Source organism: Arvicola amphibius, chromosome 4, assembly GCF_903992535.2.
Source record: "Arvicola amphibius chromosome 4, mArvAmp1.2, whole genome shotgun sequence".
Classification (NCBI taxonomy): domain Eukaryota; kingdom Metazoa; phylum Chordata; class Mammalia; order Rodentia; family Cricetidae; genus Arvicola; species Arvicola amphibius.
The window spans coordinates 33,122,202-33,148,714 of record NC_052050.1 but is presented as its reverse complement, the minus strand read 5'-3'; the positions used below and the strand labels follow the sequence as shown (position 1 = coordinate 33,148,714).

Below are 26,513 nucleotides of genomic sequence, written 5' to 3'. Positions count from 1 at the left end.
TCTTAACCCGGAGAACTTGCTGCATAAGTCCTCAACACTGGTTTCCTGATGTCCCTGTTCTTTTCACTACCAGAAATTGAGGGGCAACCCACCTCTGCAGACTGAAAATCAAACTAGTCCAATAGAAGAGAAGCTGAAAAAGTTTCTGTTTTTTTTTTTTTTTTGAGGCAGGGTTTGTCTGTAGCTTTGGAGCCTGTCTCTGAACTCACTCTGTAGACCAGACTGGCCTCGAACTTAGAGAGATCCACCTGCCTCTGCCTCCCAGTTGCTGAGATTAAAGGCGTGTGCCACCACTGCCCAATTGACTTTGTTCACTTTTTATAGGAACTTTCGGAGAGGAACTATAATTAGTTGAAGTTTTACATACGACTTAGATTGATGGCACCATGCTGATGAATTCTGCTTAATTTTTAATATATTTGGTGTAGAGGCAATAGTCACTGAGAAGGATTTGTCTCTAAATCAGCAACTTTATAAAGGCTTTGATGATAGAACTGAGGCTAAGCTTTGTGAGTTAGTCAGGCCCACTACATTTGTAGATCTGTTAAGCTATCCACTGCTCTAGGGACCTGGGGCATCTAAGGGTAGTGAGGAACAGGTGTTCAAAGAGAAATGTTGGTGGTGCCTGTGTGTTTTCCAGATGTATCAAATTTCTTAGTATATTTTTGACCTGTGCTAGTTTCGTTTCTTCTGTGGCCTATGCTATTTACTTACGCTTTATTCAGTATTCCTTTTTGCTTACTGAGGCTTAAATGTAGGACTTACCACATGCTAGGCAAAGTGCTTTACCATGGTATTATATCTCCAGCCCTTATTAATAAGATCTTCTGTCACAAATGGAAGTTAACATTTTGACATAAATGCTTTATGGATGAAACTGATAGATATATTACTGATTTTTGACAGAGTCAAAAAAAGTTAAGGTGATAAATTGTTTTTATGACCTTAGATTCTTTTTGAAGTGTTAGGTCATGACCTTTTGTAAAAATAAGAGTGTTTTTTTTTAATCCCAGCACTCGGGAGGCAGAGGTAGGCGGATCTCTGTGAGTTCGAGACCAGCCTGGTCTACAAGAGCTAGTTCCAGGACAGGCTCCAAAGCCACAGAGAAACCCTGTCTCGAAAAACAAAAAAAAAAAAAAAAAAAAAAAAAAAGAGTGTTTTAATCAAGTTCTCTTGATTAAAGAGTACCAGCTGGACTCTACTAGAAATAATGAGTAGATTTGTTCCCTGTGACTTTTCCAGCTGTCAAGAAACTTAGAGGTATTCAGGAATAAAGGAATCTTTATTGTTTCCCTCTTCTTGTTGCCAGTTAAAACACAACTAGCAATGACATGCTAAAGTGGTTATCCAGTAGAAGGAGAGGAGAGTACTTCTGCCCTTCCAGGCAAGCCTTCGCTTTTTTCTGGTAGAGGTATGCCTTCTTCCCTGGTTGTACTGATGGTGATGTTGAGAAGTAACAATTCTTTATAGCCAGTACTTTTTCCTATTACTATAGCCCTTTATTCTGCCCCTCAGAATTTTTGCTTGCTAAGTAGCTTTGACTGACCTATACTCACTCTGTAGCCCAGATTAGTCTCAACACTCTACAGTCCTCTTTCCTCAGCCTCCCAAGTACAGAAATTGTCCTGTGCCACCATTCTAGTCAATTCTGGTTATCATTGTGTGTGTGTATGTGTGTACATGCACGCACATTTAGGATGTTAGCTTGCCGATTTTAAGTATTTTTAGGTGTTTTTATTTTTGTTGTGTTTTTCGGGACAGTTTCTCTGTGTAACAACCTTGACTGTCCTGGAACTTGCTCTGTAGACCAGGCTGACCTCGAACTCACAGAGATCCACCTGCCTCTGCCGCACGAGTGCTGGGATTAAAGGTGTATACCACCACCGCTCAGCTATTTATTTGTTTGTTTGTTTGTTTTTGTGTGTTTTTTTGAGACAAGGTCTCTAGCTCTGACTGTTCTGGAACTTGCTATATAGACCAGACTGGACTTAACTCACAGAGTTCTGCCTGCCTCTACCTCCTGTTCTGGGATCAAAGTCATGCACCACCACTCCAAGCCTGAGATTTCTTTTAACTGTTTCTTTTTTCTTTTAAGCAATCTTACTTGGGGACAGATGGTTTAGAGCAGAAGAATTGCTTTCTACTTGTCGGGTTCTGAGTCTGGAAAAACAGAGCTTAATAGACATCTTTGTCATTTGTCATTAGTCTTTTGGCGATCTACTTTAGGGTTCTTGGGATGAGATGATGAGAGAAAACCTGCCTCTTTTAGAGAGAGTGAGAAGACTGATTAATTGGCTCAGGGTCTGCATGCTAAGTTTTCAGACCCAAATTTTACCACTGAACCAGTAAAAATACCTAATACCTGTTATATTTTAGCAGTATTCTAAGAATTTTACATAGCTAGGCAGTGGTGTCACACGCCTTTAGTCCCAGCACTTGGGAGGCAGAGGCAGGTGGATCTCAGTGAGTTTGAGTTCAAGGCCAGCCTGGTGTACAGAGTGAGTTTCAGGACAGCCAGAACTGTTACACAGAAGTAAGCATCCTGAAAAACAAACAAAAAAGGAATTTTATACAACATTTTCGTTTAGTTTGCCCTTGTGGGATAGGTATTCTGTCCTCACTGTTTACATCTGGGTGGGTGACGGGTTATATAGCCCAAGGTGAATGGAGAATCTGAACAGAGTAAATTTGGAACCTGACTTGTTTGGAGTGGATGTGTGTGTGTGCATATATAATTTTTTGCTTAGAAACCATTTATCAATTCAGTGATTAAAATTATTGAAAGTTGATTTTAATAATTGAGGTAAATATGCTGAATGCAGACATTTGTAATCTTGACTGACTGAACATCAATGTAAATTCTGTAGAAACAGGCCTCTGAAGAGGCACTCATTTTGTTTATGGTTAAAGATAATTCTCCTAAAGGTAGAAATGCCCTTTTTAAGGATGGAGTCCTTGATCTTAGTTGGTTTGATTATATTCCTATAAAACAGTTGAATCTGGTTGTTTTTGAGTACATGTTCCAAACTTCGAGGTGGTTTTCCTTAGGTAAAATATCTAATATTTCAATTTTCATTAAATTGGAGAGATGGCTCAATGATTAAGAGTGTATACTGCTCTTGCAGAGGACCTGGGTTCAGTTCCAGCATCACATAGCAGCTCACAACTGCTTGTAACTCTGCTCCAGGGAATTCAACCCCCTCTCCTGACCTTGGGAATCTGCTTTCCACATGCACACCCTATGATTACAAATAAAACTTGAACATTTTAAAAAGATGGTTAATTTCCTTTTTAGGCAAGATTTTGAAGAACAATCAGGAATTCTGGTTCTATTGTATGGATAGAGATGAATTAGCCATTTCCCCCTAAAATCTAGCTCTTCTGTTTGAGAACTTAACTGTTTTCACTTGACCACTACTTCCTGTTCATGGGGAAACCCCAATTGAAAGGCACTAAGAAACTGCTGGGGAAGGGGTTTCTAGATCACACAGTATTGGCATTATAATGGTTTTGTAATCCGGAAACTTCATTTGCTCACAGTTTGAAAGAGCAGCTAAAGAGAAGCAGCTATACACAAGAAGCAGGAAAGCAAATTTACAGAGACCTTGAATGAATCTTCTAAGGCAGGGAAGAAGCAGAGACTAGTATATACTGAATGAAAATGCAAGGACATACTATGTCCAGGGTCAGACCTAGAACATATTTTATCTTTCTCCTTGGGTTTGCATCTTAGTTCTTAGTTTACATGTATATGTAAACTTATCTGAAACATCAAGAGAGACTGATAGATGCAGGGAACATATAGTAGCTTAGCTGAGGGTTGTTTCAGAAACTCATTCTCTGTCCCCTCCTGTCTTAGGCTGACCAGTTCTCTGGTGGTTACTGCTACTGATCCATCCAGACTGCTGGACTCTCGTTCATACCCAAGGCCTCCAGGCAGTATCTAATGGGGAACCAGACCATCATTTCCCAGCCCCTTTATTCTGGTGACTGATGGAAGAGTGGGGGAGAGCAATATATTTGCTTGTTTAATGGGTGGAAAAAAATAGATCAAGTTACTGTACCTCTAAAGTTTCTGATCTCAGAGTTCTGCAACTATGCTACTTGGATCGGATATGTTGGGGGAAACTGAAGATTATGCTACTTGGATCGGATATGTTGGGGGAAGCTGAAGATGTGTCTTTCATTAGAAGTGTCTGGAGGGGATAAGAGTCAGTTTGAAATATGTTGATGTCCTGAAATAATGTACCCATCTGAGGAATTTTTAAAAGCCAGTTTATAAAAATACCATAGAGGAGCCTGCCCCCTCATTTCCCCACCACGGATTTCTTGGACTCGAGACATATGTTTAATAATAGCTTGTCTCTGATATTCACAGTAGCTACCTCTATGTGAGGAAAGGATAGAAAACATTCAAGACTTCATACGGGCTTATGATCTACAGATTCCAACCATTATCAGTGGCTGACTCCTACACAGAAGACTGGAACTGCAAACAGGCTGGGGTCACCTTAGTGACATCTGACGCTGTCCAACCAGAAGTCTGACATCTTTCGGGAGGAGGAAGGGGTGAAAATGTACTAAAAGACTAAAATAATTTTCTCTATACTTGTTCTCATTTGTTGTTATTGTTTTTAACCCTGGCGGGAGAGGGTCTTTTTTTTTTTTTTTTTTAATATAATTTCCTGAAAGGGAAGGATGGGGAAGCACAGTCCTTCACCCAAGAATAACCCAGTAATGACATCTGAACGCGTGGGAAGTGTTTCCCTCCACACTAGGAGGATCTAAGACTGGATCCTAGTGGAATTCCCTGCTCAAATTGGAAGGCCACGCAAAGGGCGATGGCGTTATACAAGAGTGCTGAGAGGGCTTAGTTGGCCAGGAATGAAAATCCCAGAGGGTAGGGACACTGAAATCCTACGTCCCCTTAGTTCATAGGTGGAAGCTGTGATGGGCTTGGCCGACTGAAGAGCCAGGTGACCGACCGGGGCTCTGAGTGCTGCTGAGGGTATGATGAGGACGCCACGCCGCTGGGCACCGAATCAGAGTCACGCAAGGCAGCCCAGCTGTGCCCAGCGGGCCAGTGCCAGACCCTGGCGTCCTCCATCTTCTCTCCTGAGCTCCCCCTGTTCCAGCTGCCTGAGCCACGGACCGCAGCATCACACACCCCCGCGGGGGGGGACGCCGCGCCCCATCCCCGCCCCCGGCCCCACCCCAGCCCCCGCGCGGGCGCCCTGACCCCACCGCCCGCGGGCACTGGCTGAGCTCCTCGGCGGCGCGCCGGCAGCGGGGACGCCCGGAGGGGGTCGGAGCGGCTGGGGGCGGCGGCGGCCGGGCCGGGGCTCCCCCCCCCCGCCCGCGCTCGCCGCCGCGGTGGTGCGTCCCGGAGGTTACCGGAAGTGGCCGCGCTCGGCGCTGCCATGTTGAGGAGCCGCCGCTGCCGCTGCCGCCGCCGCCGCCGCCGCTTTGTTGTCGCCTCCTCCGGCTGAGGAGGCTCCCCGAGCGGGGGGAGTGGGGAGGAGGGGGGTCGGCCGCCGCAGCCATGGAGGCCAACTGGACCGCGTTCCTGTTCCAGGTACTGGGGGCCCCGGGGGGGCCGGGGGGCCAGGGGGGCCGGGCCGGGCTCGGGCGGGCGCTCCTCCCCTCCCGGCTCCGCTCTCCGGCCCGGCCTTAATCCCCCTTTGTTTTTCCGCCCGCCCGCTCCCGCGGAGCCCGGCCGCTGAGGTGAAAGGAGGCGGCCTGACGGGGTGCGGGGGAGAAGCAGGCCTCGGGGTGAACCCGGGCCCCCCCAAGCACACACGCATACACACACCCTTCCCTCCCGCCCCGAAGGGGAAGGGAGGAGGCCGGTCGCTGTCACCACCCCGCGGCCCAGAGAAAGGAGGGCGCCGGGCCGCTGGGTAGCGCGGGCCGCTCGGCCACTGCGCGCCGGACCCGGCCGCGCGGCGCAACGAGGGGGTTCCCCGGTCCTGCTCCGAGTCCCCATCCATCTTTCGCTCGCGCTTTCGCGTCACCGCTCTTTTTGTGTGTGTGCTTATGTGTTGACTTTCTGACCCTCCTCCCACATCCCGCGAATAGCGGGTATCTCTGGCTTGGCCGCCACTCCCCCTTCTCGCCGCCCCCTCGGGTATACCCGACCGGGGGTGTTGCGAGCGTGGTTCCCCTCCGCAAACTTTTTTCCATTCCTAGTCCGAGTCCTAGCTGAGTCCTGGCAGCTGGTCCCCTCGCCTCTGTCCAGCTCTCCTGCCGTCCCATTGAGCTTGGGGAATCCCCGGGCTGGCGGGGCCGGGCGGGGGCGGGGAGCGGCGGGGGCCGGGACTCCTGCAGGCCCGACCTTCTGGGAGCGCGGCTCGCTCGTTCGCTCGCTCGCTCGCGTCCCGCTCGCTCGAACGTTCGCTCGGACCCAGTGGGCGACGGGAAGCGGAGTGCGAGCGCAAAGTCCGCTTACAAAGCCCCCAGATGAGTCACTCGTGGCGTGTGGATCTTCGCTTTGTTTTTTTTTTTTTTTTTTTTTTTGCTAGAAACTTCAAAGGTACTATAGCGGATACTGTAGCCATACCTTTCCCCTACCACTTTAATGCAGGACCCCAGTTTAGAACTTTCTTTCCCTGCTTCGTTTCTGTTTGCAAATACATTGATGAGCAGTAGAGATGAGCTCACGTAGAAACTTCAGACCCGAAGGTTAGGAAGCTCGTCGTTTTTAAAGTGTGTCCTTCGCGCCTGCCTTTTGAGTTATTTTCCTACGAATACTTCGTGAAATTCCAAACGCGTAGCTTGGGCGCTTTGAGCCCTTTGGAAAAGCAGAATCTTCAGAAGATTATCCTCTCAGCGTCTGGTCCCATTCCGGTGGAGTTATATAGGGAACTGGAGAACGCAAAATGACCTATTGTGTAACCTGGCTTGTCTTATTAAGACATATTTTCAAGTATGGGCATTTTGATTTTAAGTAATTAGTGAAATAAATGGACTTACTAAAATCGGGAATTCTTAAGATTTTGGAACGCATGAACTTCCCACACTATCATTCTGATCTAGTGTTGGTTGCTTTGATGAGCTTGTTAATAAAGTGATAACTTAAGAATGTATTGGCAAAGAAATACAAAACTAGCTGGCGGGGTTGGTGCAAAGCCGGCAAACGCCTTCTTTAGAAGAAGCTTCCAGATGGTCATTTTACAATAAAGGACTGAGCCATAGAAGTGGTTTAAACACTATTACACCGAGTATCCGTGAACTTAACGGAGAGCGAGCAAATCGAGTTCTTTATGTAAAGGAGAAGCCCACAGTTCATCTTTGGGAAGCTAGTTGAAAGATTCCATACTTTAAAAAGCCATTTTAACTATTTTTTTCCTGGATAAAGCTAATGCCAACCTATTAATTGTTTTCCACCCGACGAGGAAATGTGAAAGCTCATATTTGATCCTGGGCGCGCAGTGTGTGCTGTGAAAGTTGTTGGGAAAGCTGTAATTTAGAGTTGAGGACAATGAGGAAAGAGACCTTCAGTCTCTCCTGTGGAAAGATACAAACAGACATTCAGTGCCAGTTTTCAGTTTCTCACTGGAGAAATAGAGAATTCAACTCTGTTTCTTGGAGCATCCTGTTGAATTTGTATCTTTAAACAAAATTTAATAACCTGCTTGCTTTCCAGAGAACATGGTGGAAAGTGAAAGTGAAGCTCTTAAAATATTTGATGGATGATTCTTCTAACAGGACATTCAAGATATGACTCACCCGTGCTAATTTGTTTCAGTACAAGATCTCTTACCCTCTGGCAATGGAGATTTCATGGTTCTACATCCTACCACCCTGGGTGATGAAATAACATTTCAGTTTTGTTTTTTGCCAGCCCCAGAAAAAAGGAAAGCTTGGGCAGGGCTGGAGCTGTGCACTTGAGTTAGAAGATAACTTTGATGTGATGATGCTAGTCAAATAAAAGCCTACTGAGAACTTATATTTCAGAAGTAAATCACTTCGTTGAAGGCAGACCGTGGTTTTTATTTAACTCCTTTCCTCAGAAAACAAGTTGAGGAAAATTACCTTCTTAGCCAGCTTTATGGAGACGTGCTGGGCTCCTAGGATTCTTCCCGTAGTTCTACAGCATTCTACTCAAGGACCGGGGACCTGGTGTGACCCTCGTGAGTGTGAGCATCAGCAGTGCCGTAGAGAGAATTTGTATAGCACAAACATCTGGATTGGTAAAATGACAGTCATTTCTTTTAGTGCTCCATCCTTCTGATGGTTGTTTAGAATTGAAAAATGGCTCAAAATGTTATAAGTTTGAACTTGGTCCAGAAGATTTGCATTCCATGGCGTGTGATATGTTAGCCTTTGAAATTGTATATCTTGAGCGAGTTTCAGCTCTTACCTGTTTGTATTCAGTATGGAAACTTGGGTATCCTACTTAGCTCAAAAAAGAGTAAGGTTAGAAACCAAATTCTATAAGTACACCTGGGTAGGTAGGCTCCAAGTTAAAAGCTGCACACGTTAGTTGAAAAGTGGTCTGTAATTCGGTATGGGCATTGAATCTGGAAGAAGACACATTAGTAACTGCAATTTCTAAGTGTTATTGCAAAGCCTGAAGGACATTTTAAGTTAAGATTGTTAAATTCAGACTGCTACCTTTGGATACCACACCTCCTAATCTTTGGGAAGAGTGGTTCCAGGCCCAGCTGCTGACCTGCAGTTAAGTGGAAAGTGAGAAATGGGTGCTCTTGACGGCAGAGGAGAAGCTCTGCTAGCTTCCTTGGGTGTTGTTTCGTTGTCTATGTCTTTAATAACTTAGGTAACCACGTGACTACAGAGTATGAAGGGTAAGAAAACTGTCACATGTCTATGATGATGGGATGGGCTCTTCCTAGGATGTTATATGATTAAAATATTTGGAACTCTTAGCTTGATCCTTTTAGAATTACAAAACTCAAGCATAGGGGCTTGGGCTCTCTGTCAAAAATTTAAAAAATAAAGTTGGTAAAGAGCAACATATTAGGAAGAGCTATTTCAAGAACTTTTTCCATCGTTTTCTAAAATTTCCAAACCGTGGTCCAGCTAAGGTTCTAAAGTAGAGAAGCATGTATCTAGTACTGTATCGCAGCCTGCTTCTGGAGGAGGGTGCACTTGAGTGTGGTTGCAGTTTGCTTTCTCTTTTGCTAGTGTTGGTAAAGGACGAAACTCTAGTAGAGGCGTCCTGGTCTGAGAAGCAGATGCCAGGTGTTTGCCACCTTCACAGGTGCCTTCCCAGTGACGAATGGCAGCTTTCATGTCAGCCACATCTTTCAGTAGAATTAAGTGATGAGCTTTATAGGTGAACTTAACAGCTAGCGTGTGTATTCACAGAGCTACATTCCTTTCATTGCTTAGCAGGCCCTTTCTCAGTCACTAGTTTTCTTCTGATAGAGAACGAGAGACTTGGTGCTTTTTATGCCCTTAGTAACAGACAAGTAGATGATCTTCTTGATCATATATATACAGGGTTTGTATATTGCCACAATCTAAGGTACTGTTAAATACTTAAATCTGGCATGTACTCTTTTTTTGACAAGTTATTTAAGATTGGTTTCAGTATTGGCAGTCAAATGCGCACTGATTTCATCGACTAATGTCTCTCATGAGCCAGGATAGTGTGTACTTTAGTCAGCTGTTTGAAAGTATGATTGCTGTCAGCAGTGTAGATGCAAACATTTTGACCAGCAGTGATTTTCAGTGTTTTGTGCCCAGAGCTCTTGAGAGCAGGTGGTCGCTGCAGCTCTGTGGCTCCAGGACTGTGGCTTCTGCGCTCTCTTGTCTGGAGCATGTTGAATGGTTACGGTCACTCTGAGAGGCTCAGTTTCTCAAGTGTAAATGTTTGGTTTTAGGCCCATGAAGCCTCCCATCACCAACAGCAGGCAGCACAGAACAGCTTGCTGCCCCTCCTGAGTTCTGCTGTGGAACCCCCTGATCAGAAACCGTTGCTTCCAATACCAATAACTCAGAAACCTCAGGCTGCACCAGAAACATTAAAGGATGCCATTGGGATTAAAAAAGAAAAACCCAAAACTTCATTTGTGTGCACTTACTGCAGTAAAGCATTCAGGGACAGCTATCACCTGAGGCGCCATCAGTCCTGCCACACAGGGATCAAGCTGGTGTCTCGGGCAAAGAAAACTCCCACCACAGTGGTTCCCCTTATCTCCACCATCGCTGGAGACAGCAGCCGAACTTCGTTGGTTTCAACTATTGCAGGCATCTTATCAACAGTCACTACATCTTCCTCGGGCACCAACCCCAGTAGCAGTGCCAGCACCACAGCAATGCCTGTGCCCCAGTCTGTCAAGAAACCCAGTAAGCCCGTCAAGAAGAACCATGCCTGCGAGATGTGTGGGAAGGCCTTCCGGGATGTGTACCACCTCAATCGGCACAAGCTTTCCCATTCGGACGAAAAGCCCTTTGAGTGTCCTATTTGTAATCAGCGCTTCAAGAGGAAGGACCGGATGACTTACCATGTGAGGTCTCATGAAGGAGGCATCACCAAACCCTATACTTGCAGTGTTTGTGGGAAAGGCTTCTCAAGGTACTGCATTTTGCATTGCTTTTTCATTATGGCATCAGTCAGAGCCAGTTTGTGTCTGTGATCTAGGTTAATGTGAAAAGTTATATGAGCAGGTCTGCATTCTAAGGGGCAGTTGGTGAAGAAGCCTGTCTTTCGGTCTAGCTCTGGTTTGGTGTGACTGACTAGCGGAGCATAGCGGTTAACCTGTCAGGTCACCTAAGGGGGGCTTCGGTAGACCCAGGCCTTTATTTGGCATAAGGTTCTTAACACTTCCAAAGTTTTCCAGTTTTTAGTTCAGTTGGAGAACCCGATATGAGGATCACTGCAAATCACAGAGACTTTGCATACTCTTAATGCAACTTTTAAGAGGCTTTTCTCCCACTCCCTAGCCCCATTTTTATATGTGTACTTTTTCACTTAAAAAAAAATGAAAAAAGCTCTTAGAGTTAGCACAGTGGTAGTTATTCCTGGTATTGAGTGTTTGTGTTGTAAGGAATCAGAACTTTAGTATGATCTGATGTTGACTAGAAGAAGAGCAGGTAAAGGACTAAGATTTGGGTTTGTGATGTGAGAGGTGAGGAGATTTGCGCTGAGGGTGGAGGAGTTGGTGATCCTTGCTTTCTGCAGGATGCTCCACTGTAGTTTGCCAGGCACAGTGTCACATAAGCGGCGTTTTCTCCGCGTGTTCCATTACGTCTTCCGTTTGAAACTCTTTTACAGGCCTGACCACCTAAGCTGTCATGTAAAACACGTGCATTCAACAGAAAGACCCTTCAAATGCCAAGTAAGAGTTAAAATGACTTACCTTAGCGTAGCACCTGGTGCACATTGTCCAGAAAGCCAGAGCCACTCAAATCTGTGGTTCTTGAACAGTCAAGTCACAGATTGACGTGAATGTGGTTCACTGGAATTCTAGTTTTATAATATTAAGATAGTATATATACACATATATATGTATATATATTATATATTAAGATCGTTTTTAAATTTAAATATTATTTTTGTGTAACTGTGTTTCCCTTTCCTTGGACAATGACATTTTTTGGTGTAAGAGGGTAAAATTTTTTGTAATTAAAAAAGTACTTACTTTATGTGTATGTGTGTATACTTGAATATATATATATATATATATGTTTACAATATGCATGCAGGAGCCTAAGTAGGTCAGAAGAAGGCATCAAATTTCCCGGAACTGGAGTCACAGAAGGTTGTGACCCACTACGTGGGTGCTGGAAACTGAACTTGGCCTCTACAAGAGCAGTCAGTGCTCTTTACTTCCAGGTCATCTCTCCAGCCCCTTTTGTTATTTTTTATGCTGTGTATATGAGTGTCTGCCTGCATGTATGTATGTGCACCATGTACATGCTTGGTGCCCAAGCAAGGCAAAAGAGGTTGTTGGATCTTCTGGAACTGGAGTTACAGGTACTTATGAGCCACCATGTGAGTACTGGGAACTAAGCCTGGTTCCTCTGCAAGAGCAGCCACTGTTCTCCAGCCTGGAGAAGGGAAAATTTTACAGTGCATTTTCTGTTATCATTGGAATAAGTGTTATTATTTACTAGATGGTTGTTTGCTTTTACCAAATTGGAGGATGTATTCAGATCAGTGATTTTTATTAGGTGTAAATTGTGATAATGAAAAAGTTAAGAATTTTGCCCACTCAAATGACTGTTTTAGGCATTTCTAATCCTAATTTGTTGTTGGAAGTTCTTTAGTGCTCCTTTCGGTTGTTTATTAATGACTGATTTTATTAAGTAAATGACTTGAATTCTAAGAACAATCTAATTGAAGGAAGGACGATAGTGTCATTCACTGAATACTACTCTGTGAATCAAGCTCTTCGTCTGCCAGGAATTCTGTGATAGGTGTTGTCCCTGTTCCATAGAGACACCAGACAGATTAACTGTCTTGTTCAGCATTACACTGTTTAGTGATTTGTGAAACTCAGTTTAAATCCAGGCTTTTGTTTTTTTTTTTTTTTTTTTGTTTTTTGTTTTTTGTTTTTTGTCTTGTTTGGCTTTGCTCTTGCAGTGTTGGGAATTGAACCCATGAGGCAGTTACTCTATCACTGAGCCCTCTGCCCAGCCCTAAATCTAGGTTTAACTCAATGTGAACCTCATATCTTTTCACTACTCTGTGTTGATGTATTTTCTTCCTCCAAAATAGAAGCATCTAAAATCACCAGCTGTTTTAGTATGATCGGTGATTCTCAGTAACACATGCGATGAAAATTAGACTAGTTCAGCCAAGCTTGCTGATGTGGGTAGGGGTAATGTGCAGAATATACGCACTTTAAAATGAGTTGAACAGGATAGTCTATATTTAAAAAAAGTTTTCCTCCCTCATGCAGACGTGCACTGCTGCCTTTGCCACCAAAGACAGACTACGGACACACATGGTGCGCCACGAAGGCAAAGTATCATGTAACATCTGTGGGAAGCTCTTGAGTGCAGCATACATCACCAGCCACTTAAAGACACATGGGCAGAGCCAAAGTATCAACTGTAATACGTGTAAACAAGGCATCAGCAAAAGTACGTGATGTTTCAGACTGTTTCGCTTTTCATATTGATGAAATGTAGGCTTCTTTTTTTCAATATATCAAAGATATTTTGACTATGCTCATGGGACTGTATTAATGTTCATCTTGTTTCCTCCCATCACCAGAATAGGCAAGCAGGCATCAATGGAGAGAGCGTGTTGGTGTTGGAACTGTGTTTTAAACCATGTATGCAAACAGCATTGTTACACTCTCCATTCATTCGCTTCTAGTCCTATACTTGTCTACTGCTAATTATACCCACAGAGCAGAATTTCATCCCAGCTATTTTCATTGTTTTGTTTGAAGTTTGAATAAGAGCTCTGGTGCTTGGAATTGCAGCAGCTAGGTGTCGTGGTTCACACCTGTATTCCTGGAGCATGGGAGCTAGAAGCAGGAGTATCAGAAGTTCAAGATCAGAGTTGGCTATAAAGTACATTTGAGGCTAGCCTGTGACCCTGTCTCAAAGTAATATGATAATAATAAACTGGTTGAATATAGTTGTAATCCTAGCACTTGGGAGATGGGACCAGGAGAGTCAGGAGTTCAAGGCTCACATCACCAACAGAGACAGTTTGGCTATGTGAGACCTTTTCACTCACACACACACACACACACACACACACACACACACAGAGCAGGATTAAATTCAGAGTTGAAGATAAAATTTAATACTTAATACGTAACTTTTGTTTAAAAAATTTCCTTAACCACAGAAATGCTATTTTCATAATTCTGTATCTTATTACATATATATTTCATGCAACAGAAATGTCAGATTCTCTAAATAAATGATTATGAATGGCTTCAGTGAGTGGGAAAGTTTAATATGTGGGTTTTTTGTTTGTTTGTTTGTTTGTTTGTTTGTTTTTTCGAGACAGGGTTTCTCTGTAGATTTGGAGCCTGTCCTAGACTAGGCTGGCCTCGAACTTACAAGATCCACCTGCCTCTTCCTCCCAAGTGCTGGAATTAAAGGCATGCGCTACCACTGCCCAGCTTAATATGTTTTTTGTTTTGTTTTCTTATACTCTTGTAGCCTTGACTGACTTGGAACTCAGAGATCTGCCTTCCTCTGCCTCCCAAATACTAGTATTAAAGGTATGTGCCTCATACCTGACTAGCTTAATGTGTTTTAATCCCATCTACTTTTGCATTTTTGTGAGTATATCGGGTTCATTATCTAGCTTGCTATACTTTTTAAAAATTTACTTTAAAATATGTCTCTGTGGTTAAACAAATCTATTTGATAGTTTATTAAATATTGAACCCATGCTAACTAACATTATTCAACTTCCTTTTTCAAAGATAATTCCTTTTTAATATAGCAAAATTTTCTTTTTTATATTAGTTTTCTCTAGTTCTACGGATTATTTAAAATGATGTTTTATTTCTTTAGTGTGTGTGCACATGTATCACAGTGCAAGTGTGGAGGTCGGAGGAAAACTTTGGAGAACTGGTTCTCTCCTTCCACCACACAGGTTCTGGGGATTCAGCTCAGAACATCAGGCTTGGTGCCAGGTGCCTTTACTTGCTGAGCTATCTTGCTGCTCCTCATTTCCTGACTTTTAGCAAATTTATTTGTTTTATTCAGTATAGACACAGGCAGGAAAAAAGATTCACTACATAAGGAGCTATTAGTTAAATGACAGTAGCCATAAAGGCACAAGGAGTCAAAACATCTGTGTTTGGGTGGGATTATTTGCTTGCTTGTTTCTGAAATAAGTTCTCACTATGTAGTCTTGGCTTTTAGAACTCACAGTGTAGACCACCAGACTGGTTGATCCACGTGGAGATCCACCTGCCTCTGCCTCCTGAATACTGAGATTAAAGGTGTGCAGCAACACTTCCGGCTTGGATTTCTTTGCTTTTGTTTTTGATAGGGTCTTATGCTGAGAATGAAATCAGGTCTTCTTCCTGCATGTTAGCCAGGCACTGTGGCAGCTGACTTATTATATCTCTAGCTCCTAGGTTCGGGTTTGAAAACATGGTTGCACTCTTTCAAGGTAAACACAATGTTTGTGGTTTGTCTTTGGAATAGCATGCATGAGTGAAGAGACCAGCAATCAAAAGCAGCAGCAACAACAGCAACAACAGCAGCAGCAGCAGCAACAACAACAACAACATGTGACGAGCTGGCCAGGGAAGCAGGTAGAGACACTGAGATTGTGGGAAGAAGCTGTCAAAGCAAGAAAGAAAGGTAAGAAGGGGCTTCCGGTGCTCTGCGTGTGGCTCAAGGAGTGTTTGATTAGTACTCCAGGTGACGGAAGTGGAGCACAGCAGTGGAGGAGTGTAGCTTCACAGTGCTGCTTATGGACAGTGTTTGGTATAATCTAATTATTGGCAACAGGGCTTCCGTTTAGGGTTTTGTTACTGGGAAATGAAAGCCCACAGCGCTTCCTGCCTTGTTCTTTCTCTGGATTTACTTTTTGTTACATATGCAGTCAAGGTTGGTATGCTTATAGTTCCTTTTTATGTCAGCGTCCTTGTGTTAAGGGTTCCTTTTTGTTTTGTTTTAAGATAGGGTCTCTCTGTGTCCCTGTGTCCTGGAATTCTCTAAGTAGACCAGGATGACCTCAGACTCACAGAGATCCACCTGCCTCTGCCTCCAAGTACTGGGATTAAAGGTGTTCACCATCATCACTCAATGGGCTCTTTTCTTAATTTCTAAAATAGTACCACTTTGAGGTAGATGAGCTATCCTTGTGTGAGTTCATGTTCTCATTGCTGATTTCCTGTTTCTCAGGACTGGTCCTGTGTTGATTATTTGGTGCATGATTCAGACCTTACTGTCTTGCTATCTTTTCTCTTGGCTCTTGGTCTCACCTTTTATCTGCTTTATCTATCTTAACCTATCTGCTCCTCTGCTGTTGAGGACTTTGTTATAGAAGTTTAGATGATGATAATTATGTAGTAGTTGAAGGAATATTGTGAAGGATATTTTCACTAAAGAAGGAATAAAAGTATTTGAAGTCGTAGTAGAAGGATACTTGAGAACCAGGGCATAGCCCAGTGGTCAGCACTTGCCGTCTATGTCCAGTACCAAAGGTTTAATCCTCTAGAGTGAAATGAAGACTGTAGGGGAGGGAGGCAAGAAAGTAGCACAGGAGACAGAAACGCCTTCCTTTGCGCAGAGCACAGGACAGGACGTCAGCAGTGATACTGTCACCCAGGAGGTGACGGGCCTTCTCCCAGCCTCACTTTCTGCATTCGTGTTCCCTGTTGTACTTCAGTTTGCTTTGCATAATAAGATTGATTGTTTAACTCATCTTCTGACCTTCATTAAACAAAATGCTATTGTGTTCCCATTTGTAGCTGGAGTCTCTCTCTGTTAGTAAACATTACATTTTGGGAAAGAGGAGACGGCTATATTGAGAACCTCATGAAAATCTAAACTTGATTTTAAAGTGTCACTGTTTGTGTGTTTTAATTTTTTTGAGACAGGGTCTCACTATGTAGCCCTAACTGCCCGAGATGTCCCTATGTAAACCAGACTGGCCCCAAACCCAGAGATCCACACCCAGCCAGAAATGTTCTTTAAATATTAGACCTGGATAAATTTCAAATTCCCAAACCTGGATGAAAATCAGATTATCATTGAGGAAGCTTTTTAACTTTATAGATTTCCCAGGTTCTATCTCCATTTCACAATTGAATATCCCAGCAATCTATTAAAAAAATAAAAAGAACCTCCCTAGATGGTTTTCATCATCATTCTTGTTTGGCAGCTCCTGGTATGTAGTGCAGAGCACGCCAGGTAAGGTCAGACCATTCAAAGGATGGCTGACTGGCCTGAAGCGGTTCGACCCCTCTGTGGACCCTATGCAGGCTCCTCTGGCTGTAGACTTGAGTGGGTGTCACAGTTCTCTCTCCTTACTGCCAATTTATGGCGTCTTGATAGGTGGTGCTGAGTTTTCTTGAGTGGGTGAAGTAGGATGTCATCTGCCAGGGATCTTTTTTCTTTTTTTTTCTAATTAATATTATTTATGTGTATAAATGTTCTGCCTGATTGTATGTATGTGTGCCACATGCATGCCTGGTGCCTGCAGAAGCCAGAATAGGGCTTCAGGTCCCCTGGAAGTGGAGTTACAGATTGTTTTTGAGCCACTGTGTAGGTGCTGGTAATTAAACCCAGGCTGTCTATAAGAGCAACATGTGCTTTTAACTGCTGAGCCAGCTCTCCAGCCCCAGGGATCTGTTTGGGCACTGCTGAATAAAAAGGACTGGATTTCCCTAACATGCCACAGGATTTCCTTGCCCGAGTGTGTGGACTGTGTGCTGTTAGATGCTACTGGGCATGGAGTGGGTGATTCTGTCAGCATTAGAGAAGAGAGGGAGTAGGGGGAGAAGGAACGGAGAACACAACTACTGAGTAGTAGCTTTTCCTTAGCAGAAGAAGCTTTTTAAGCCAGGCATCATGGTGCATGCCTTTAGTCCCACCCAGCACTGTGGAGGTAGAGGCAGACAGAAGATCTCTGAGGCCAGCTTGGGCTACATAACCAGTTCCAGGACAGCCAAGGGTACATAGACCTCCATCTGGAAAAGAAAAGAAACATTATGAACTACAACATTAGTTAACTCCTCTGACTCAGACAGACACTGAAATAATGTTTATCATTCTTCACCCATTTTTAAAGCCTCAGCGGAATGTGGCTTCACATCAAAGAAGCCATTTAGCATTTGTGTGTGTGAGTACACACACCTCTTTGCTAGTTAGTGTGCCTTTTGAGAACTCACTGGTGGCACAGTGTAGACAAGTCTTTCCTGTCGGCCTGCTCGTGATTGACTGTCCCAGGAAAGGCTGTAGAACTCAGAAGGCATGAAGGCAGTGAGGACACTTAGCTTACTCAGTGCCTCTGCTCCCCAGAGCACCATGCAGAAGTCACTGGTCCTCTCAACATCTCCGAGGTAGGTAGTAAATCTGAACTGAAATCAGAAGTTCAGGACTGAACAAGTTGCCCAAGTCTTCGGAGGCATCAGAGAAGAGATTCATACAGTGGGATTCCTGCCCCAGGACTATGCTCAGAAGATCCTCTCTTCGTATTTGATCACTTGGTAGAAACTGTAATTTGGTTTATTAAATGTTCTTTTTAATTAAGAGAAGTTAATTCAGAAGCTGAATTTTGCTTATAGGTATGAGAGTCTAAAGTCCCTTTTGTCTTCTCATTTTAGAAGCTGCCAACCTGTGCCAAACCTCCACGGCTGCTACGACACCTGTGACTCTCACTACTCCATTCAATATAACCTCCTCTGTGTCGTCTGGGACTATGTCAAACCCAGTCACAGTGGCAGCTGCAATGAGCATGAGAAGTCCAGTAAATGTTTCAAGTGCAGTTAATATAACCAGCCCGATGAACATTGGGCATCCTGTAACTATAACCAGTCCATTATCCATGACCTCTCCATTAACACTCACTACCCCAGTCAACCTCCCCACCCCTGTAACTGCCCCGGTGAATATAGCACACCCTGTTACCATCACATCGCCGATGAACCTGCCCACACCTATGACATTAGCTGCTCCCCTCAATATAGCAATGAGGCCTGTAGAAAGCATGCCTTTCTTGCCCCAAGCTTTGCCTACATCACCACCTTGGTAAACAGTATTATAAAGTCAGAATATGGGTTAAAGTAAATATTTACCAGCAACTTAATTTTAGTTGATTAAAGCAAAAAGCAGACTATGAAATTGGGAGGTTTTATTAAGTTAGTTAATAAGAGTGTAGTAGCATTTTGCTCCAATTTGGCTGGGGTTATTCAAAGTAGGGTATATGTGCAACTTATCACTGGACCACATTAGTTTAATCAAAACCCCTTTTAGCTGACCCCATTGCTTAAACAGGATAGTAGCTGGCAAGGTGAAATGCCAGAATTAAAACCAATCATAAAACCCATTTCAAAAGGAAAAAAAAGCATTATTTGTTTTTAATTATTATTAAATCATTTTATTGTAAACACTAGCAGAGCTTTTCCCTCTGTACAAGGTGGGTGGTTTTAACCTGAAGTTCTAAACCCACAGACTGAGAGCTAGTGTAGAATTGTCTGTGTTTTTTGTTTGTATGAGTAAATAGATGCATTGTCATAATAAAATGCATTTCAGAGAATATGCATTTTACCTTTGGGAATATGTTAATTTCAGGCAGCATTCCCTATGGGAAAGGTGATACCAGCTCTGATATGCAAAGCATATGATAATTTATCATTCTAACTTCAACATATAATAGGGATTGTGACCTGATATTTGGAGATGTAAATATTGCTCAGCATATTAATCCTGATGGAATATAGCATTGTAGTTGACTTTTTAAAAAAAAAGCAACAAAAACTTTTAAAAAAAACAAAAACAAATTGTGCTTTGATGAGAAGGCTGCAGCTGACCTAGGAGAAGTCAGTTGCGCACACAGGCAGGCTCCAAACGCAGGCCAGTGGTTCCTGTTCAGGAGCAAGGAGGACTTTGGAATAGTTTAAATCTATTGCTTTAAATTGGAAGACATTGGAGGCACTGGGATGTGATAGGCCCCTCTCTCTCCCAATCAGCACCTGTTGATGTTACAACAGGCACAGATGTGTTAGACGCTCACTAGAGTTTATGTCTTATATTAAATTGTATACAGTTTTTATTCTAACCACTAACTAGGTAGGATGCCCCTTCAGAACAAGCAGAGTGTATCTTTTCTCCCTCCTCTGTCTAATCAAGTATTGTGCAGATTTGTTCAACTTTGTAAATATGGACATCACTTTTTTTTTCTTTTAAGAAAACACTTGTATCTGCTTTCTGGAGTTTTCAGGGAGGCAGCTGTCTGCATGCTCCGTGGAAACCCAGCAATGATTGTGCACGTTGAGACATGTGCTTTTGTTTCTTAGCCGGATGCTTTATCCCTGTACATACGGTAGAAACCAAAAGCTAGGGAAACAGATACTCTTTACGCCATCATGCCACACGTCGTGTTTTTAAAGCATTGGGTTAAAGAAGAGTTCATTCAAACCAAGATGCTGTAATTGTTGGTTTTTTTTTTTACATTGCAATATGTTTTGGGTCTTTTTCATTTTTAATTTTGCAGTTAAGAGAAATGGAAATGAGTTGTTAACCCTGCAGAATGCTTGCAGGACTCACACCAGATGACTTCCGTTTATACCCCACTGTGTCAGTACAAACATCAATATACCCTGCATCTGAGACAGACTTTCTACATCAGGGACAGGTATCTGTGTGTCATTATACAAAACAGTTCTAGGGGGATGAACTACATAGTAAAAAAAATTAAAATAAATAGTACCTAGTGTAAAATAATTTTATAAATGATCTTTTGTACTTTAGGACATTAAATTGTACAACTTTTGTATATATAAAGCTTAGGAACTTTCTGTTTAGCAGGAAGGCAACACATTCCTACACTTTTAATGTATATGTTTGTTATAATGTCCATGTAAACATGCCCTATGTTTGTGCCTTTTAATTAGTTTGTCTCAATAAACAAAATGTAGAGAAAAATATGTAGCTATGGCTTTGTTACAGCAGTTCTTACCCACAGTTGGAGGTTGTTTGTTTTTAATATGTAGATCATTATGTGTGAGCTACTAGAAGGGCTCATGTGGGGAAGGCCCAGGAATGGCACTGTTGAGACCTGGAAGAGGAGTGGTCACGTGTGGAGGAAGCCCTCGTTTCCTGGCATGTGCTCTGTCTGCTGGGCCCTGCCATCTCTGTTCTGGTGGCAGTCGTGATTCTTCATAGACAGCCCAGGCTTCCTCCACAGTGGTCCAAGGAGCAGTCCTCAAAGTGGGCAGGTATGGGTCCTTCCCCCAGGCTACAGCGTGGTCATAAGACCCTGAGAGTATTAGTTCTTACGGGGGAAGAAAAGATATATACTAGAAATGATTGTTTTATCAATTCATTGTAAACAGGAGTGAGACTTCATGTATGACTTCAGATAAAATGCTATTTTGTATGCATACTCTATTCACTTAAGAAGCTTGTCTGCAATAATAAAGTCACGTTGTGTCTTCTTTGGGGAGGGAGAGAGTTGATGGCAGGATGGGGTGAGGGTAGGCCATTGCAAAGGGGCGCAAACAGGTTGTGTGGTAAGATCCTCCTGTGTCCTGGAACTGAAACTGAGCGGTGATGCTGATGAACTGATTCAACCATGTGTTGAAGGCACCGACGGCCACCACTCTACAAAAAGGCAGAGTATGTTTTCCCTCCTGGTTGTAACCTGGTGGAGAGCTTCCCCTTTATCAGATTGGCAGCTAAACGGTTGTATTAGATAATCCTCAAATCTGACATCCAGCCTGTTATGCTTGCTCTAGCACTCGCTGCTTGGCCTGCGTTTACCTTTTACTGTGTATTCATTTCCTCCTAAGGTGTGCTCCTAAATGAAGGTTTCTATGTACGCAGATGATGATTTTACCTGTCAATACCAGCACTGTATTACTAACATGCAAAATACTGCAGATTTATTTTGACAAATTAAAGTTAACAAGTCACAACTGTTATGATGGATTGCTTAATACCGCAGAAGCTTCATCAGTTCACTGTGATGGTAGAAAAATGACTGAAGTACTACTTCCTCGGGTGTGCATGCCTGTCACTGGGCTGGAAAGGGAGGGTTGCCATAGAGAAGGGCGAGAAGAAAGGCACCGGACTACAGAAGGGTACTCAGCCCTCCACACAGTCCCACTAAGGACAGACAAAAAGCCAGGCAAGGCTAGATCGACATCAGTTGTCATGTAAAGCCTCCAGGGAGGTGGTTAAGGCAGATGTGACAAGCACCCAAATGACAATATCACTAAGCAGCAAATCAAGATTCTGACACTTTGTTTAATGGAAAAGTTTTGGGTGCCTCCAGATTTCCGTGATAATTGCTTTAGTCTCTTTATTGATTCTGAATACAACTAGAGGAATCATGTTACTTGTGATGTTTTTATCCTGGGAATAGGGAAGTTTTATTTCACCAAGTTGTTAGTTGATCCAGCCCCATGTATCTGTTTTTGTTCTTCAGGGACCTTGCAATTTGGTCCTGTGGAGAAACTTGAGTTCAAGATATAGAGGGGTAGAGGTTTTTCACTTTGATATCCTCAAGGACCACTGGACAGAAGGTCTGATCATTTCGGGGTCTGGCCCAGTATTCTGTCCCCTTCTTTTTCTAAGGTGTTTATAGCCTGAAAGAATCCCATTTGCACCCATGTGGAGATGTAAACCTCAGCACCTCTGGAATGGCTCTGGTAGGTGCTGACTGCTCAGGTCTGAATGCTGCCTGAGCTTGGGAAGTGGAACACCTACTGCTGTTCCACAGGACCCAAGTTTGATTCCCAGCACCTGCATCTGGAAGCTCACAACTGCCTAGAACTCCAGCTCAAGAGGATCCAACACCTCTGACTTTTGACCTGTACACATGTGCAAACACACAAACGCACATACACATAATTAAAAATAATTAAATTTTTTAAATAAAAAATTTAAAAAAATAATAAAAAACCTTTTTTGTTTGAGACAGGGTTTCTCTTTGTAGCTTTGTAGCCTGTGCTGGCACTTGCTTTGCTGGCCTCGAACTCACAGATATCTGCCTGCCACTGCCTCCCAAGTACTGGGATTAAAGGCGTGCACCACCACGGCCTGGTGGAATTTTTTTTAAAACTTTCAAAAAGAGAATGGGGCCCCTCAAAGTAGGTGGGTCTTTCCACCTCAATTGGCACAATCAGGATAGCACAGGGGACTATCAGAGGAGCACAGTCTGTCATGGCTGCTTGTCTACAAACCAACCAGCAGAAGAGAAGCAATAGGACCCGTCTGGCATTCTCCTTCCTCCCTTTATTCAGTTGAGGACCCCAGCTCACAGGATGGTGCCATGTTCACAGAGAGTCATCCTCTGAAAACTTCCGGCAACACATTTTAAAAATAAATAAACGGAAAGGAAAAGTATTCATGACATATGGTATGGTATGATCCTAGGCAAGGAGGTATGACGTTAGAATAGATGATACAAAAGCTGGTGCTGGCAAAGGGGTGAAAGGTTAACCCAGCAGATAACTTTCCAGGACAGATTTTAGTCTTCCCTGGGTTGCAAAATTTATTCCTCCACCCCTTCCCCACAGGCCGGTTCCCTGGCTTGCTCTCAAAGGATATGGGTAGAAGATACACAGACTGACTCAGCCAGCCATCCTTAGAGAAGCTAGCTGGAATCGAATTTTGCCTGTCTGCGCGGAATGAGTACAAACGGCCGCGCCAAGAGTAGAAGCGAGGCAGCCTTCTACACACAAGCTTCGGTAGACACAGTAGCCAGTAATCTGTGAATGAGCAAGAGGATAAACCCAACCAATCAGGGCCCAGGAGACCTCAGCCAATCCTAGCTCAGCGATGTTTCAGGCTGGGCGGGGTTGACCCTCCTCAGAGATGTTTGTTGGCCTGGTGCCCCTCCCCCACAGCCCTGGGATCCAGTTCTAGGGAGAGAGAGAGAGAGAGAGAGAGAGAGAGAAAGAGAGAGAGAGAGAGAGAGAGAGAGAGAGAGGTCTGGAAGCCGCTGAGAGACCCGCAAAGTAGATTAAGCCAAAGGTGCAGGCGGAGAACGCTAAACCTGGCCTGCTGCAGCCATGGCAACGCCGCATTTGCCTTGCATAGTGTGTCCAGGACATCCTAGGAGGGGGTGGACCGGCCTCAGGAGTAAGAGGGTTTAGAACCGTGGTTGCTCAACCTTCCTATGCTGCGACCCTTTAATACAGTTCCTTGTGTTGTGGTGACCTTCCAACCATAAAATTATTTTCGTTTCTACGTCATAACTGTAATTTCCCTACTGTTATGAATCATAATGTAAATCTTTTTGGAGATTGAAGTTTGCCAAAGGGGTCCCTACCCACAGGTTGAGAACCACTGGTTTAGAAGGCTATGCGGCTTCTCTCCCCCTCCCCCCCCCCCAAAAAAGACTGATGTTCGGGAGGGTGGGATTACTCAGGAATGCTGTAGTCCGGTCCTTCCAGGGGATGCAGTAAGGGGAAATGGAATACCTCCCCAAGGAAGATGCTCTATACCTAGACAGACACGGGCCTGTTTCCTGGCCTCTTGGTTCTCTCGGGATTCTAGCCTGAAGCCCTCCCACCACATCTCAAGCTGTCTCCAACTGGTAGCTTATACTACGTGTCTTCCACCCGCTTTTCTCATTCCTGAGATGAGATTGGATAACAGTCCCGCCCAAATCGTGATAAAAGGGAGAGGACTGGCAGTGTAGTTCAGTGCAGAGAGCACTTGCCCACTACGTGAACGACGTATCTGGTTTGATGCCCAGCACGGCCCAAACAAAAGCAAAGCTAGGTGAAGATGGGGATTTGAGGTTCTAGGTGATGGAGAGATGGCTCAGCAGTTAAGAACTCTGGAGGTTTCTCCAGAGAACATGGGTCCGATACCCAGAACTCGTGTGGCACTTAACCACTGTCTGTACCACCGGTTCCAGAAGGACAGTGGTAAGGAACAGCAAGGGCAGTAGGCAAACAAACATCCGTGCAAAACACCCATCCACATAAAATCTTTGAGTTCGAGGTCCCATGCTCTGTATCACGCCTTGTGCTAAGCATTTTATATTTGATTAGATAAAACTGGCCTAGGTCTGTAGTTAGTGTTCTACTTGTCACCTTACCAGGTGAACTAGAAGCCGAAAGAAGCCCTCCCCGGAAGTTGCTTTTTGCAGGTTGATTACAGCAAAGATATGAATAATCAATATCCCTTCTTTACGCCACACGTTGTATCTTATATAGCTGACATTTTACAAGGTACAAAGTCCAGACCCCCATGGGGCTGTTGTGATGTTCAGTGATTAAGAATGCTGGCTGCTCTTCCATAGGACCCAGGTTCAATTCCCAGCACCCACTTGGCAGCTCGCAACTGCCTCTAACTTTAGTTCCAGGAAATCCAATGCCTTCCTCTGATGTTAATGGAAATCCGGCATGCATGTCATACACAGGCATATATGCAGACTCAATACCAATACATGTAAATACTTTTTTAAAAAGATACTCCTGCCTTATCCTTTTTCTTTTATTTGAAAGTTCCTCATTTTGTGTTTGCTTGACATTTCCTCATGACATTTTTCACTGTTACCTGGAATGCTTCATGGCAATGTCCCCGGGGTATCACATCTGAAAGCACAAGCTGTCCCTCTGACCCACAGAGCTGACATTAATTCTAATAGAGTACTTCCTAGTTCTCTCTTCTCTGTCTCTCTGTTTCTGTCTCTCTTTCTCTCTTTCCCACAATTAATAAGCATTGTGAGGGGGTGGTTAGAGTTGAGGCCCCATGTTGGGGGCGATATCTGTCGGGGTCCTTCCTCGAAGGGGTTCTTATGTTTCAGGGTGGAGCATGTGGATTAGAAATATTAGATAGGAGGAACAGAGATATGAAAAAAAGGAACAGAGACACAGAGTAGACCCCGGAGGGCAATCCAGTGAATACTGAATTTGCCCACATTTCTTTTCCATAAGCTCATATACCCCAATCCAAAAGGAGGGAAAGGAGAGCAAAAGACTGCTTTACCATGACACAAAGAACAGAGTGATTACCTGCTTCAACGCCTGAAACATCAAGCTACTGTATTTATTCTGAGTTAAACACTCTGTTGTTTAGGCAGGACGTGCAACAACCACACCTTAGACCAAGCATCCTGTAGGCAGCCACTCCTGGGTCAAACCTCCTGTCATATCCTAGAAGGAGCAGGAATAGGCTTGAATTCTCTGATCTTTGGTCAAGGTGGAATGGATCCACTTCTATGGGCCATCTCAATACCCAAAACACCAAGTAACCACACTCTAGATCAAAGTATCTTGTCTGCGGCCACGACTTAAGTCAGACCTCTTGTCTGAAAGAGCAAGAGAAGGCTTAAATTCTCTGACCTTTCCTCAAGGTAGAGCAGACACACTTCTGTGGACACCTACAGGTTAGGACTGTTCAAGCTCCTCCCCTTCCTCAGGATTTCCCCCTGGATTCACACACATTGGTTTGATTCGGTCTTTACCATAATGAGCAAGACAACTCTGCACGAGAGAGCGAGGAAGAGCCCGACTGTGGTGGTGCGTCTGTCTGTGATCCCATCACTCGGGAGGGGGAAGCAATTAGAAGAAAACACTCATCCAGGATCCACATGTAATGAATCAGTGCTCCTCCTCCTCCTTCCAGGCTCAGCTCAGAGCCCTGGGAAGCAGCCTCAGGTGGGAGGTCAACTCCTCCATACTGACTGTCACTAGTAATGAGACACAGTCCTTCTAGCCAACAGAGGTGAACTGTGTCATGGAGCAAAAGGAGCAAGCCCTGCAAGGCTGGATGTGGGGGCTGCTGAGGACCCCAGGAACCCAGCTCTGCCATCTTTTCGGGGTTCTCCTGTCCCAAGAGACTTAGCTCTGACTCAGGAAGGAGAGGGTTTCTCTTTCCTTTTCTTGCTTCTCTCCTACCTTCTCCCATCTCCAGGGTCACACTATACA

General features: G+C 44.0%; 1 protein-coding gene across 2 annotated transcripts; it reads left to right on the top strand.

The window, feature by feature from the left end:
• The first annotated feature begins 5,414 nt into the window (after positions 1-5,414).
• Positions 5,415-21,546, top strand: Vezf1 (vascular endothelial zinc finger 1). 2 transcript variants are annotated; one of them, XM_038327295.2, is made up of 6 exons: positions 5,415-5,575; positions 9,849-10,543; positions 11,243-11,306; positions 12,873-13,056; positions 15,100-15,258; positions 18,231-21,546. In XM_038327295.2, exons 1-6 carry the CDS (start codon positions 5,543-5,545, stop codon positions 18,656-18,658), a joined length of 1,563 nt encoding a protein of 520 aa, XP_038183223.1. In that variant the 5' UTR covers positions 5,415-5,542; the 3' UTR covers positions 18,659-21,546. The 2 variants fall into 2 exon arrangements, with proteins under 2 accessions (XP_038183223.1, XP_038183222.1); XM_038327294.2 differs by having other exon boundaries at positions 12,855-13,056.
• The last annotated feature ends 4,967 nt before the right edge of the window (positions 21,547-26,513 follow it).